The sequence below is a fragment of the Hyla sarda genome, chromosome 2 (assembly GCF_029499605.1).
Source record: "Hyla sarda isolate aHylSar1 chromosome 2, aHylSar1.hap1, whole genome shotgun sequence".
In the NCBI taxonomy this organism is placed as follows: domain Eukaryota; kingdom Metazoa; phylum Chordata; class Amphibia; order Anura; family Hylidae; genus Hyla; species Hyla sarda.
The window spans coordinates 76,690,184-76,705,247 of record NC_079190.1 but is presented as its reverse complement, the minus strand read 5'-3'; the positions used below and the strand labels follow the sequence as shown (position 1 = coordinate 76,705,247).

The 15,064-nt window shown below is 42.5% G+C and overlaps 1 protein-coding gene across 8 annotated transcripts in view; it reads right to left on the bottom strand.

Annotated features, from left to right (window-relative positions):
• Window positions 1–15,064, bottom strand: part of PRPF40B (pre-mRNA processing factor 40 homolog B) — a 97,408-nt gene that overhangs the window by 75,190 nt on the left and 7,154 nt on the right. For 5 of the 8 annotated variants that reach the window (XM_056562125.1, XM_056562126.1, XM_056562129.1 and 2 more), the window contains 4 exons: window positions 13,197–13,340; window positions 2,185–2,253; window positions 1,964–1,997; window positions 1,793–1,818 (listed from right to left, as the gene is read on the bottom strand). In XM_056562125.1, coding sequence (XP_056418100.1) covers window positions 1,793–1,818; window positions 1,964–1,997; window positions 2,185–2,253; window positions 13,197–13,340 — 273 coding nt within the window. Of the gene's footprint in view, window positions 1–1,792; window positions 1,819–1,963; window positions 1,998–2,184; window positions 2,254–3,935; window positions 4,049–13,196; window positions 13,341–15,064 lie in introns of those variants that run through there. The other 3 variants (XM_056562131.1, XM_056562133.1, XM_056562127.1) reach the window with 3 other exon arrangements.

Here is a 15,064-nt window from a genome sequence, read left to right as displayed (position 1 = left end):
GGAGACCTAGGATGGTGACCAGGAGAGCGACCCCTAGAGCAGGGGCGCTGCCGGGGGGGGGGCCAGGGAGGAGGAGCGAGACCCATGAGGAGAGCGCCTGTCCCGAGCTCTCTTAGGGCGCTTGTGAGATCGCGCGAAAAAGAATGAGGGGAAGGGGGGGGGGGCGAGCTTCTCTGGTGGACTGGTGTAAGGAAGATCTCTAAAAGGCAGTCACCACGGAACGGGAAACCCACGCCAGGTAAGGGGGTGGGGGGTGTTGGGCCAGAGCCCACACGCTCCGGCAGGACATCCTGGGAAGTACCAGGAGGGCAGTGGTGCGCAGTGGTGCAGGCAGGACAGGTGGATTCAGCAGAACCACCAGGCATTTTAGTTTTGCAGCCCACACAAGAGTAATAAGTGACCATGGCCACAGTGATTTGTCTGGAGGGGGGTTGGGTCTGGGTTTGGACATAGGTGCAGGCCAAAAGAGAAGTGCAAAAAGTCTCACATGGTTTCTGTCTCCCTCAGATGGAGAGGAGAAGCAAGCTGTAGCATGAAGAGCCGGCACTCGGTCCAGGGGAGAGAGAGAGAGAGAGAGAGAGAGAGAGAGAGAAAGATGGGAGAGCCCAGCCTAAGGAGAAGGGGGCGGAGCCAGATCCAGCCTGGCCCTCATTGGAGGAGAGGAAGGAGGCACCCAGAGATGACCCCTGTAGCTCTAAGAGGTTAGCGACCCCCAGTGCGCAAGCTGAAAGGCAATAGGACGGCGGTGAGAAGGGGGCTGGGACCCCAGCTGAAATGCCTGGCCAGCAGAGAGTGGGCGGAGCTAAATTCCACGATGAGACAAGAGGAACTGCGGGCTGTGGGGCTCTGAAAAATGTACCTGGATAAAGAGTGCTGGCCCCAGAGACTGACAGAGCACCTCGGACTTCAGGATGGCCAAGCAAGGGAAAACCGGTCTCAGAACATGAGGTTTGGAGGAGTGGGCCCTAAACAGGGGGACTCCAGAGGTTGAGAACCCCAATAAAAGATCCCAGGAAAAAGATGAGGAAGGGGGGGGGGGAAGAGGGGGAAAAATACTCACCCTGTCCCGGGAAAACTTACCTACCGAAGCATTCAGCCATCTATTAAGCACCTGCATCATGCCGTGCTGAGACAGCGAGATGAGCAGGGAAGGTAGGGGGACCAGGACCCAAGGTACAACCCCAGGTGCTGGCCGGTGGCGAGAAGGGGTTGACAGTGCATAACTCGATGCCTGTGCCCCTTCTTCACAAATGGGGGAACAGTGAGTGCTATGCTCCTGAACCCCCACCTAAAAAGAGACAAAATAAAAGGGAGGAAAAAATCTATATACACGTCCCTAAACTAAAAAATAAGAAAGAAAAAGACCAGGTATGGAGAACTACAGACTTGTGTCTGCCTCCTACAGTCATTAAGCTAAAAACTGATTAGCTCAGGGTTAGTAGGCGGGGTATATCCTGCCATTAGCGCTACAAAAAATAAATACTAATACAGTTCTGACAATTGGCCAAACCAGCAGGGGGAGCAGGTTTGGCCAGCTTTAGTATACAGAGTATGGGCACCATAATAGCATCATGGGAACTTCTTTATTGGCAGGCATGATTAGGATCCCAGAATTTGGATCTCCACAGATGAGAAAGTGATGTAATTTCCTAGTGATAAGCCTTCACCTTACAAGATGGAAATTCCCATTTTAGAAAAAATTATAATAACTTTAGAATTAATTTACAGAAAAAATACCACAGCATGTTAAAAAATACAAGCAGAGAAAGATAGGTGCATCTCAGCTACTTACCATTGGAGCTGGTTGAGTTACTAGTGCTGAAAATACAACAAAGACATTAAAAGGAAAAAAGGAAGAAAATAAGCATTCAGCTATATGGACAATGAGAGAAATAACATTCTGAGATAGGTGTGTTGATACTATTTGTAACCGTTTCCCTAATGGCCCCACAACAGTACTCACGGCTCACAGCCTCTGTTCCCGGAGCAGTCGCCTGCTAAGAAAAGAAATATTACTTTTAGGAACATGCTAGTAAACAAAGCCAACACCTGATTTACCTAGGTTAAATAGATTACTGAGCCATTTTGTCACAATAAAAAAAAGCAATTAATCAATGCAATTACAAATTGCACACATAAAAATGCCTTATTGTGAGTTAAACTGTGAGTAAAAAAAATACTGACTGTAGTAGTGCTGGTTGTGACGGCTGGCAACATCATAGTCGGCAACAGTGGTGGCACAAGATTTGGGAGCTTTGGGGAAAAAAAATTAAGTAGGCCAAAGTCAATTCCTTCACAAAACATCACGGCATTTTACGTTGGCAGTATAGTAAGACATGACATGAGAACATTAAAGGGGTACTCCGGTGGAAAACTGGTACCAGAAAGTTAAACGGATTTGTAAATTACTTCTATTAAAAAATCTTAATCCTTCCAGTACTTATTAGCTACTGAATACTACAGAGGAAGTTCTTTTCTTTTTGGAACACAGAGCTCTCTGCTGACATCACAGCCACAGTGTTCTCTGCTGACATCTCTGTCCATTTTAAGAACTGTCCAGAGTAGGAGAAAATCCCCATAGCAAACATATGCTGGTCTAGACAGTTCCTAAAATTGTAGAGAGCACTGTGCTCATGATGTCAGCAGAGAGCACTGTGTTCCAAAAAGAAAAGAATTTCCTCTGTAGTATTCAGCAGCTAATAAGTACTGGAAGGATTAAGATTTTTTTAATAGAAGTAATTTACAAATCTGTTTAACTTTTTGGCACCAGTGGCACCAGTTGAAAAAAAAAGTTTTCCATTGGAGTACCCCTTTAAGGTAATCTCACGCATTACAAAAAAAACAAACAAACTGCTACATAACAGATATGGGTGTATATACCCTAAAGACAGGAACACACACAACAACAATAATAACAAAAAAAAACTCCTACAAAACAGACATGGGAGAATACACCCCACTCAGACGAGCGGATCCACAGCATATTTTACATTGCAGATCCACCGCTGAAGGACCCCTACAGGGTGCCTTTAGATGTGTCTGCTCGGAGCGGCAATACGCCGCTATGAGCAGACACACTGCTGCGATGTGCGTGTTGGCGTGCATGCGCTGTGTACTTGTACACCTCGCGGCCAATCTCCTTGCTCCCTGAGCTAGGTCGAGAGCAGCGGTGAGAGCTTGTAGTGGTGGATTGCAGCTTCGAGCAGGCACCTGTAAAGGCAGCATACAGCGGTCCTTCAGCGGCTGATCCGCAGCATAATACACGCTGGGGATCCGCTTATGTGAACGTACCCTAATGCTGGGGACACACACAATTTTTGTTTTCTGACCATAAAAGCTAGATTTCCACACAGTTTTTTTCTGGTGTTTTTTGTTGGAAAACTGCCACTGCAGTTTTAGAGCCAAAGTTAGAAGTGGATCCAGCAGAAAGGAGAAGTATTTCCTTACTTTTTGTTTCCCATTCCTTTTAAATATACTTCTGACTTTGACTAAAAATCTGCAGTGGCAGTTTTCCAAAAAACTCCAGAAGAAAGCATGTGTAGAAACCTAACCTAAAATGCCACAAAAAAACTGCCTTTTACATTTTTACTCCCAAGAAGCAGTTTTTGAGGCATTTTTTTTCTAAAAATAATGGGGGAGATTTTTTTAAACTAGTGCAGAGGAAAAGTGGTGTAGTTGCACATAGCAACCAATCAGATCGCTTCTTTTAGTTTTCAGGGGCCTTTAAAAAAATGAAAGAAGCGATCTGATTGGTTTCTATGGGCAACTGCTTCACTTTTCTTCTAGACAGGTTTTAAAAAATCTCCCCCAATGTGCATAAGTATAGGCGTTTTCTCTTTGGCATCTTGTCCTCTGTGTTGTTCTTTCATCATGTGATTCAAGGACTTCTACAAAAGTATTGGGGGTGCTCGGAAAACCCCAATATTTATACATACGTGGTGTTTTTTCTGCTGTTTCTTTTTTCCAGCTATATCAGTCTTTTAAATATAATGCCATATTCAGAGCATGCTGCTATTTTGAAACACTGCCACTGAGCCTAAAAACACCACTAAAGGATACAAAAAAAAAATGGGTATTGTGTTTCATGTAAATGCCAGCTTGGCTAGTGAATTAATATTGAAAACCTGCTTCTCTCAAGCAAAATGATTAAGTTAGATTTAGGAAAATCCTTTTTATCATCCTCATATTTGGAGAATAACCTGCATAACCCTTTAAGGACCAAGTCCACTTTGGCCTTAAAGAGGCACTGTCATTGTTAAAAACTTTTCATATATTGCAGGACTCATTATAATATGACATTTCACAATATACAGCTGTTAAAAACAATTAAAATTTTCACCTGAAATTCAAGCTCAAAATAGCCACCACTAGGGGTCGCCTGTCTTTAAGCCAGACAGACTAGTCTAGATTTTACAGCATACTGGATACCGGCCGTAAAGCATACCGGTATCCAGTATAGGAGATTTCTATTGTGTATGCAAAACTACAGATAAAGGATGTGTGAACATGCTGGGAGCTGTAGTTTTAAAACAGCTGGAGGCAACACTGCTCTAACACAGTTATTTACAAACATTGCAGCTTCAGTTGTTACTAAACTACAACTCCCAGCATGCTGAAATAGTCAAAGCTTTCTCGGACTCCTGAATGACAAAGAAGTTGATCAGACATTCAGGAGTCTGTGAGAGATGAATGACACACATAGTGACAGCTATGCTGATTAGCATCCAGCTTTACTAGGAGAAGATAAAACAGATAGAACATGTATTCATAAAAATGCTGTACTTTTATCTAAAAAAATACTTGCACTAATTTTATAAAGATCTATTCTTATATTTATACATTTTACCCTGTTATGAATTCACCATAATGTCTTCTGATTACTGCAGGCAAGCTCCAAGTATCTTCCTGACACATGACACAGCATAAAACCAGAGAGGAAAGGGTTACAGAGTAGAGAGTACTGATTGGCTGACTGCCCAGGCTTGCTCCTGTGAGGGAGACAGACTGACACGCCCCCTCCAGCCTGCACAATGAAAAAGTAACTCACCAGCAGATAAATGTTTATATCTCTGGATATATAGGTCCGAGACACATAAAAATTATATGCACATGATCAGGATTGAGTCCTGAGTAACATATCACTAATTTTTCTTTTTTTTTTGCACTATGACAGGTACGCTTTAAGAACCAGGCCAATTAGGGTTTTTGCACTTTGATTTTTTCCTCCTCCCCTTCTAAAAATCATAACACTTTCAATTTTGCACCTACAGACCCATATAATGGCATGTTTTTTGTGTCACCAATTGTACTTTGTAATGACATCAATCATTTCATAACAAAATCTACGGCGAAGCCAAGAAAAAATATTTGAAAAAAAAGCCATTTTGTCACTTTTGGGGACTTCCATTTCTACGCAGTGAACTTTTTGGTAATAATGACACCTTATCTTTATTCTGTAGGTCCACACAATTACAAAGATACCCAATATATGTAGCTTTTATTTTATAACTTTTAATGAATTACAACTACATGCACCAATATTAGTATGCTTAACCCATTAAGGACCACGGGTTTTTCCGTTTTTGCACTTTAGTTTTTTCCTCATAACTTCTAAAAATCATAATACTTTCAATTTTGCACCTACAGACTCATATGAGGGCTTATTTTTTGAGCCACCAATTGTACTTTATAATGACATCAATCATTTCACCACAAAATTTACAGCAAATCTAGAAAAACATATTTGTGGGGCAAAATTGGGAAAAAAAAGTCATTCTGTAACTTTGGGGTCTTCCGATTCTACGCAGTGCCCTTTTCGGTAAAAATAACACCATATATTTATTTTGTAGGTCCATACGGTTACAATGATATCCAATATATATGTTTTTCTTTATTTGACTACTTTAAAAAAAATTATAACTACATGCACTAAAATTAGTATGTTAAAATTGTCCTCTTCTGACCCCTATTTTTTATTTTTCCATATACGGGGTGGTGTGAGAGCTAAATTTTTGCGCTATAATCTGAAGTTTTCATTGGTAACATTTTTGTTTTGATGGGACTTTTTGACCTTTTTTTATACATTTTTTTTAGAGTATACAAAGTGACCAAAAATACGCAATTTTGGAGTTTGGAATTTTTTTTACTTATACAACATTGACCGAGTGGTTTAATTAATGTTATATTATTATAGTTCAGACATTTACGCACGTGGCGATACCACATATATGTATTTTTATTATGTTTTTATATTTTTTATATGGAATTTGGGAAAAGGAGGGGTTAATCTGTGTTTTTTTTACTAAACTTTTTTTTTTTTTTTTTACACTTTATCAGTCCCCTTAGGGAACTTTAAGGAGAAATCATTAGATCCACCCCACTGGACCACCAGGGAGCATTTACAGGGTTCTTTAGACGCCACTGTCAACTTTTACAGTGGCGATCTAAAGGGTTAATAGACAGCTGCGGCTATTAACGCCAGCTGTCCGCTACAAGAATCAGCTGAGGGCCTGCTGGTATGAGTCGGGAGCCCGCACCTTACCCTGTTAACGGCACATGGACGAGTATACATGTCCATGGTCGTTAACCGGTTAAAGTGTACCTGTTGTTAAGAAAAACTTTTTATATAATGCAGGTAATACCATTATTTGTATACTTGTAATACACATTGGTTAAAAATGTGTATATTTTTGTCCCTACAGCTATCGTCTGTGTGTCTAAGTGAGGAGTCCAAATACAGGGAGTGTGGGTGGACACGCAGGGCTCTGTAAATTGAGGACAAGTAGGGCTCTGCACACTGAGGACAAGCAGGGCTCTATGCACTGAGGACAAGCAGGGCTCTGTGCACTGAGGACAAGCAGGGCTCTGTGCACTGAGGACAAGCAGGGCTCTGTACACTGAGGACAAGCAGGGCTCTGTACGCTGAGGACAAGCAGGGCTCTGTACGCTGAGGACAAGCAGGGCTCAATACACTTAGGACAAGCAGGGCTCTGTACACTGAGGACAAGCAGGGCTCTGTACACTGAGGACAAGCAGGGCTCTGTGCACTGAGGACAAGCAGGGCTCTGTACACTGAGGACAAGCAGGGCTCTGTGCACTGAGGACAAGCAGGGCTCTGTGCACTGAGGACAAGCAGGGCTCTGTACACTGAGGACAAGCAGGGCTCTGTACACTGAGGACAAGCAGGACTCTGTGCACTGAGAACAAAGTAAGATTGTGTGCACAAAGGCTCTGTGACACGCTCCCGGCTCACACATCAGGATGAATGCGGAGCCTGCACAGAGCCCTGCTTGTCCTGCCCTCACTTCGGACAGCATTTTTTCACCCAAAAATATATATATTTTTTTAATCAATATAAATTATAAACATAGATATATTGGTATTATCTACATTATATAAAAAGTTTTTGTTAAGGACAGGTACACTTTAAAAATGTCCTTTTCTGACCCCTATAACTTTTTTATTTTTCTGCATACGGGGCTATATGAGGTCTCATTTTTTGCGCCATGAACTATAGTTTTTATTGGTACCATTTTTGTTTTGATTAGTTGATTTTTTTTAATGGTATATGAAATGACCAAAAATGCGCAATTTTGGACTTTGGTTTTATATTTTAATAACTTTGGACTTATATTTTAATAATTCGCACATTTACGCACGTGGCTATACCACATATTATAATGTTTATTTTTGATTGCATTATTTTATTTAAAAAAATGGGAAAAGGGGGGTGATTCAAACTTTTATTAGGGAAGGGGTTAATTTACTTTATTTTTTACACTTTTTAATTGTTTTTTTTAGTCCCCATCGGGGGCTATAACATACAATCTTTTGGGTGCATACACTGTTCAATGCTAAGCTTTGGCTCAACACTGATCAGTGTTATCGAAGCTCTGCTGCTCTAGCCTGCCACAGCTGGCTAGGGACATCAGAGCACCACTCAGATGGTGAGGGCCCTCCCTCGTCCACTCAGCTGATTGGGACCTGCGATTTTGCCACAGATGCCCAGCTAACCAGAACGTTAACATCAGCACGTTAATCCCCAATACACTTTGATTGCGGCGTCTAAAGGGCCAATGCCAGGCATCATGATTTTGTCCAAGCTGAAGCACAGGTATGGACAAAGTCCAATAAGTGAGGGTGGGCTAGCACTCCTCTGTGCTCTCTCCTGTCTGATAGTACTCCACTGTACTCTTTCCTGTCTGACAGTACTGCTCCGTGCTATCTCCTGTCCGATTGCACTCCTCTGTGTTCTCTCCTGTCTGATAGTACTCCTGTGTTCTCTCCTGTCTGATAGGACTCCTCTGTGCTCTCTTCTGTCTGATAGGACTTTCCTGTCTGATAGTACTCCTCTGTGCTCTCTCCTGACTGATATTACTCCTCTGTGCTATCGCCTGTCTAATAGCACTCCTCTGTGCTCTCTCCTGTATGATAGCACTCCTATCCACAGGATAGGGTATAAGTGTCTGTCCGCGGGGGGTCCGACAGTGGGACCCCCCGCAATCTCCCAAAGAGGGTCCCCGCATTTCCGCGCTGTGTGCTGGCTAATCCGCATATCGTTGACCTCACTGAGGTCGACGGTACGCCTTCTTCCCATACAGCTCTATTGGAGAGGCGGGAGGCACGAACGCTGCATCCCCGCCTCTACCATAGAGATACATGCAAGCCTCCTGCATACTGGAGCCGCGACAGAGCCGGGGCCCCGTGCAGGAAATCGCGGGGGGTCCTAGCGTTGGATAGGAGATAAGTAGTTTTTTCTGCATATTTCCTTTAATCTGGATCAACACAGAAAGGATAGAGGTTAAACTCAATGGACTTTTCTTTTTTTTTTAACCTTACAAACTATGTTACTATACAAGTCTGAAACAACATTCCCACACTAATAAATACCCAACACTCTTAATAAATCATGGCCAGTATCGCAGTTGTTAACAGCAATGGATAGAGTCAAGACAGTGCTGAAGTAGGAAGAGAGACTTTAGAAGTCTTAATAAAAGCATGTCATCTCTGGTGAGCAGGCTATATTTTAGAATAAAAAATAACAGGACTACGAAGTATTTGGCAACAGTATAACATCTAGCTACATCAATCTCAAATTAAACATTTCCCACAATGTTAGGAAGCTTTTAACTTGCCTTAAGATTGGCATAATTATGATAATTGGGCTCTGTTAACATCATAATGACTTATACTGGGTTCTGCATGGTTCCATTGTATTCAAATGTTACAGAATCTGCAGTGGAGGCTCCAAAATAAAATAATAAAATTACATGTTGTATCTATGCCAACATCAGTGTTTCCCAACCAGTGTGCCTCCAGCTGTTGCAAAACTAGAACTCCCAGTATTCCCAGACAGCTGGAGGCACACTGGTTAGGAAACATTGACATACAGTCATGGCCGTAAATGAAGTATTTCTCACAGAAAATAATTGCAGTAACACGTTTTGCTATACACATGTTTATTCCCTTTGTGTGTATTGGAACTAAACCAAAAAAAGAGAGGAAAAAAAAGCAAATTGGAAATAATGTCACACCAAACTTCAAAAATGGGCTGGACAAAATTATTGGCACCCCTAACTTAATATTGTGGAAAAATAAGGCCCCTTTCACACTATAAAATTCATCCATTAAAAGATCCGTTATAAACGTCTGTTAGAAAGCTTTAAAAACGGATGTTAAACGTCCTTTACAAAATCCCATTCAGTCTAGGGATTTTTTTATTATCCATTATGACCCGTTATGGCCTGTCATGAATAACGGACGTTAGTTGTGACAGGAGAAATAATGGGACATGCACTAATTTTTCTTCCGTCACAAGAAACAGGTCAATTAACGTCCGTTTAATATTGAAGTCTATGGCAAACAGATGAACCTTTACGTCATCCGTTTGCACCTGGTTTATAATATCCGTTATTACTTCTGAGCATGCTCAGAAGAGGTGACATCAGTGCTGCAGTGTTGAGGGACTACTACTATTCCCATCATGGAACAGACTTGTTTCCATGATGGGAGTAATAATTCCCTGGCTGTGGGAGTCTGCCGGTGGCTGGGGAGACAACATTAGTGTTTGTACTACAACCCCTGTCATTGAAAACAGACTCTGTTCCATGATGGGGGTTGTAGTACAGGGGCTAAGGGATTGATCAAACCGGGTCTCACTTCTGATAAGTTATTAAACAGGGGAGAGGGCGGTATGCTCCACTCCCCTGCAATGTGCTATGTATTTACTTTCATTTTTAAATTCCCCACCGGGAGCCCTGAATGGCCGGTACTGAGGAGACATTCAGGGCTCCAGGCGGGTTTTTTTTTTTAAATTGAACCGCTTCGGTGGGGAAAGATATATAGAATCGCTGGGTGGTACATGTCTGGCCCTCACAGCACTACTATATATCTTGCCTCCCACAGCGCATTTATATATGTTTCCCCCCGCAGCACATTTATGTATGTTCCCCCTGCAGCGCATTTATAATATGTTCCCACCGCAGCGCTATCATAAGCCGCCCGCAGTGCTATGAATTAAAATTATTCTACAGCAGCAGATCTGGCTGGCGCGATGGGCTGCTGAAAGAATACTTGTCATTCATAGCGCTGCAGCGGCATCTGTATATAGATGCGCTGCAGGGGTCAGACATATATCCATATGTCTGGCCCCCACAGTGCTTCTATAATCATATGCCTTCGCAGCGCTATGAATGAAAAGTATTCTACAGCTGCGCATCTGGCCAGCACAATGTGCTGCTGAAAGAATACTTTTCATTCATATCGCTGCGAAGGCATATGATTATAGAAGCGCTGTGGGGGCCAGACATATGGATATATGTCTGACCCCTGCAGCGCATCTATATACAGATGCCGCTGCAACGCTATGAATGACAAGTATTCTTTCAGCAGCCCATCGCGCTGGCCATATGCGCTGCTGTAGAATACTTTTCTTTCATAGCGCTGCTGGGGGCTTATGATAGCGCTGCCGGGGGAACATATATAAATGCGCTGCGGTGGGGAACATATATAAATGTGCTGCGGGGGACACATATATAAATGCGCTGCGGGGGGGGGGGGGACACATATATAAATGCCCTTGGGGGGGCAAGATATATAGAAGCGCTGCGGAGGCAAGACATATAGCGATTCTATATATCTTTCCCCACTTCAATTTGAAAACCCCGCCGGAGCCCTGAATGGCTCCTCAGTATCGGCCATTCAGGGCTCCCGGCAGGGAATTTAAAAATGAAAGTATATACATGGTACATCGTAGGGGAGTAAAGCATGCAGCCCGCTCCCCTGTTTAATAACGTCTAATCGCATCGGGTCTCAGAAGTTAGACCCGGTGCGATCAATCCCTCAGGCCCTGTACTACAACACCCATCATGGAACAGAGTCTGTTCCATGATGGCGGTTGTAGTACAAACACTAATGTAGCTTACCCAGCCACCGGCAGACTCCCGCAGCAGGGGAACTACTACTCCCATCATGGAAACAAGTCTGTTCCATGATGGGAGTAATAGTAGTCCCGGCTGTGGGAGTCTGTAGGCAGAGGTGTTAAAACGGGGATGTTATAACGGGTCTTAACGGATGAATATCCCTGTTATTTTGACGGACATTATTCAGCCATTAGCACCCATTATTTAATCCGCTATTATACATTCATTTTTACACAGAAAACGGATGTTTATTAACGGATGAAGTGAAAGGAGCCTAAGATTGTTTCAAGCATGTGATGCTCCTTTAAACTGACCTGGGGCAAGTAACAGGTGTGGGCAATATAAAAATCACACCTGGAAGCAGATAAAAAGGAGAGAAGTTCACTTAGTCTTTGCACTGTGTGTCTGTGTGTGCCCCACTAGGCATGGACAACAGAAAGAGGAGAAGAGAACTGAGAAAGAGGACTTGAGAACAAAAATTTTGGAAAAATATCAACAATCTCAAGGTTACAAGTCCATCTCCAGAGATCTAGATTTGCCTTTGTCCACAGTGCGCAACATTATCAACAAGTTTACAACCCATGGCACTGTAGCTAATCTCCCTGGGCATGGATGGAAGAGAAAATTTTATGAAAAGGTGTCAATGCAGGATAGTTCAGATAGTGGATAAGCAGCCCCAACAAGTTCCAAAGAAATTCAAGCTGTCCTGCCGGCTCAGGGAGCATCAGTGTCAGCGCGGACTATCCGTCGGCATGTAAATGAAATGAAGCGCTATGGCAGGAGACCCAGGAGGACCCCACTGCTGACACAGAGACATAAAAAAGCAAGACTACATTTTGCCAAAATGAACCTGTGTAAGCCAAAATCCATCTGGGAAAACATCTTGTGGACACTTGAGACCAAGATAGAGCTTTTTGGCAAAGCACATCATTCTACTGTTTACCGAAAATGGAATGAGGCCTACAAAGAAAAGAACACAGTACCTATAGTTAAATATGGTGAACGTTCAATGATGTTTTGGGGTTGTTATGCTGCCTCCGGCACTGGGTGCCTTGAATGTGTGTAAGGCATCATGAAATCTGTGGATTACCAAAGGATTTTGGGTTGCACTGTACAGCCCAGTGTCAGAAAGCTGGGTTTGCATCCGAGATCTTAGGTCTTCCAGCAGGACAATTACCCCAAACATTTGTAAAAAAGCACAAAGAAATGGATGGCAACAAAGCGCTGGAGAGTTCTGAAGTGGCAGCAATGAGTCCAGATCTAAATCCCATTGAACACATGTGGAGAGATCTTAAAATTGCTGTTGGGAAAAGGCGCCTTCCAATAAGAGAGACCTGGAGCAGTTTGCAAAGGAAGAGTAGTCCAACATTCCAGCTGAGAGGTGTAAGAAGCACATTGATTTACGTTCTTTTTTCCCAAAGGGTGTGCACCAAAATATTAAGTTATGGGTGCCAATAATTTTGTCCAGCCAATTTTTGGAGTTTGGTGTGACATTATGTTCAATTTGCTTTTTTGGTTTAGTTCCAACACACAAAACAGAATAAACATGTTTATAGCAAAACATGTGTTACTGCAATCCTTTTCTGTGAGAAATACTTAATTTTCTTGAAAAATTTCAGGGGTACCAACATTTACGGCCATAACTGTAGATCATAAAGTGGACAAGTGTGCAATTTGTAGAAAAGGTGCAAGGTCAGTTAAAGCCACAAGGTAAAATGTATAAACTACTAACTATGAATTAGTTATTCCGCAGCAGCCATGTCAGAAATCCAATACCTGAGAGATAGGAGGCGGTCCTGCCAAGGGTGGGATCATAGGTGGCAACATAGCATGAGGAATTGGGGGCATTGCTGGAGGCCTCTGTCCTATTGGTGGCAGTCCAATTGGTGGAAAAGGAGGTGGAAGGCCAGGGGGTGGCATCTATGTAAAGATATAAGAATAAATTGACAGTTAAACACATAAGACATTCTAGACACAAATATTAATATTATTATAATTATGAATAATAATAATATAGATATTATTGGGAAACAGGAGCAAAAACAAATATCAGCTGTCAGGCATTTTAACCAAGGGTTGTAGCAGAAAACAAGGTCATTTATTATGTAAAAACATGAACCCTGAAAATCTTTAAAGAGTAAGTTTTAGAACCCTAAATGGGTGATTTATTTCCTTCGCGACACATGATGTATATATTTACTTTGTGTGCATGATTGGGTACTTACTATTAAGCAAGATAAGGCGCTGAGCTCATGTCATAGACGATGAATAATGGCTGCTGTTGACTAGCCTGCACAGAACCCTCCCCTCAAACCCGCTGGATGACTTTGGGATAAATACATAATAGGTAGTGTGGTCTCAGTGATCAGGGGTGCACAGGTGTATGGTCTCAGTGATCAGGGGTGCAGAGGTGTGTGGTCTCCGTGATCAGGGGTGCAGAGTTGGCACTCGCACCAGGTCCTTGGTGCCTATGGGGGCCCCAAGGCAGAACTGCCCATATGAGACCAATATTATAAATGGCACATGGTAGATATAGGGCTTATATATGTCCAAACACTTTAGCTGTCAGCCAACGCATTCGCCATTGGGGTTGCTATTGAGTTGGATGGCCCTCAGACACATAGGATCGTCACTAGACTGCAGCACATGGCTGTTATTTTCCCACTGTATGTTCACTGGCTGCGCCACACATCCATTCTATTCAGATTATTAGCTTGTAGGCTGAAGAGTTTGCTATTATTCCTGAATAGCGGCTGACAAACATGCCTGCCACTGCTTATCTCTGAAAAACAAACAATTGGACAAGTTATTATATACCTTGCCTGTTTCTGGTGAAGCAAGACACAGATGGTCATACATACTGGGAATCTGGAGGTGGAATCCACCAAAACCAGTAGTGCCCACTAAGAAAAAACTAATGTCTGCGGGCAGATTTACCACCAATAGTTTAAAAAAAAAAATCACTGCTAAATCTATGTCTATGATTTTAAAGGAAATGTGCACCTGTGAAGACAGATATGCAGTGCAGTAATGTGCATGTAGAGCTTAGTAACTTGTAATACATGGCTTTAGATGTAAGATGTGTATTTCGGAGTTCTGCAGCTTGTCACTGGAAGCAGTTGACAGACTTATCATCAGACACGTCCAAACAGCTTTACTGAGAACTATAATGCAGCAGGACAGTAAGTTTTTAACTATATCAGTCCCTGGTGTAAAGATAACACTTCTCTGAATACAAATCACCAAGACAAGCTCTTTAAAGACATCAGCAAGGAATGCTGGGAGATTTGAGTTCTGAAGCCTGAAGAATTGTATATGAGCTTAAGGTTGAGACAAAGGATCTGTACAACACACATTCAGCATTTTTACACAACTTCTTAACATATTTGAAGCAAATGCATTAAAACCTCCGATGAAAACCACCCCTTTAAGATGCATGGTAGCATGGTAGCTGCCCCTCTATAGGCAGACCACCACCGTATCCAATTAAAGACCCTTTTTTTGCGGGAACCCCTTGATAAGACCACATATTGGAATTATACATGCTCTAAATCATCTGGATGAAAATCCTCACTGTGCATCACCAAACTGGAGCAAAATGGAGTTGGAGATTTGTAAGAGACACAAGAGTTGCTGGATAAGTG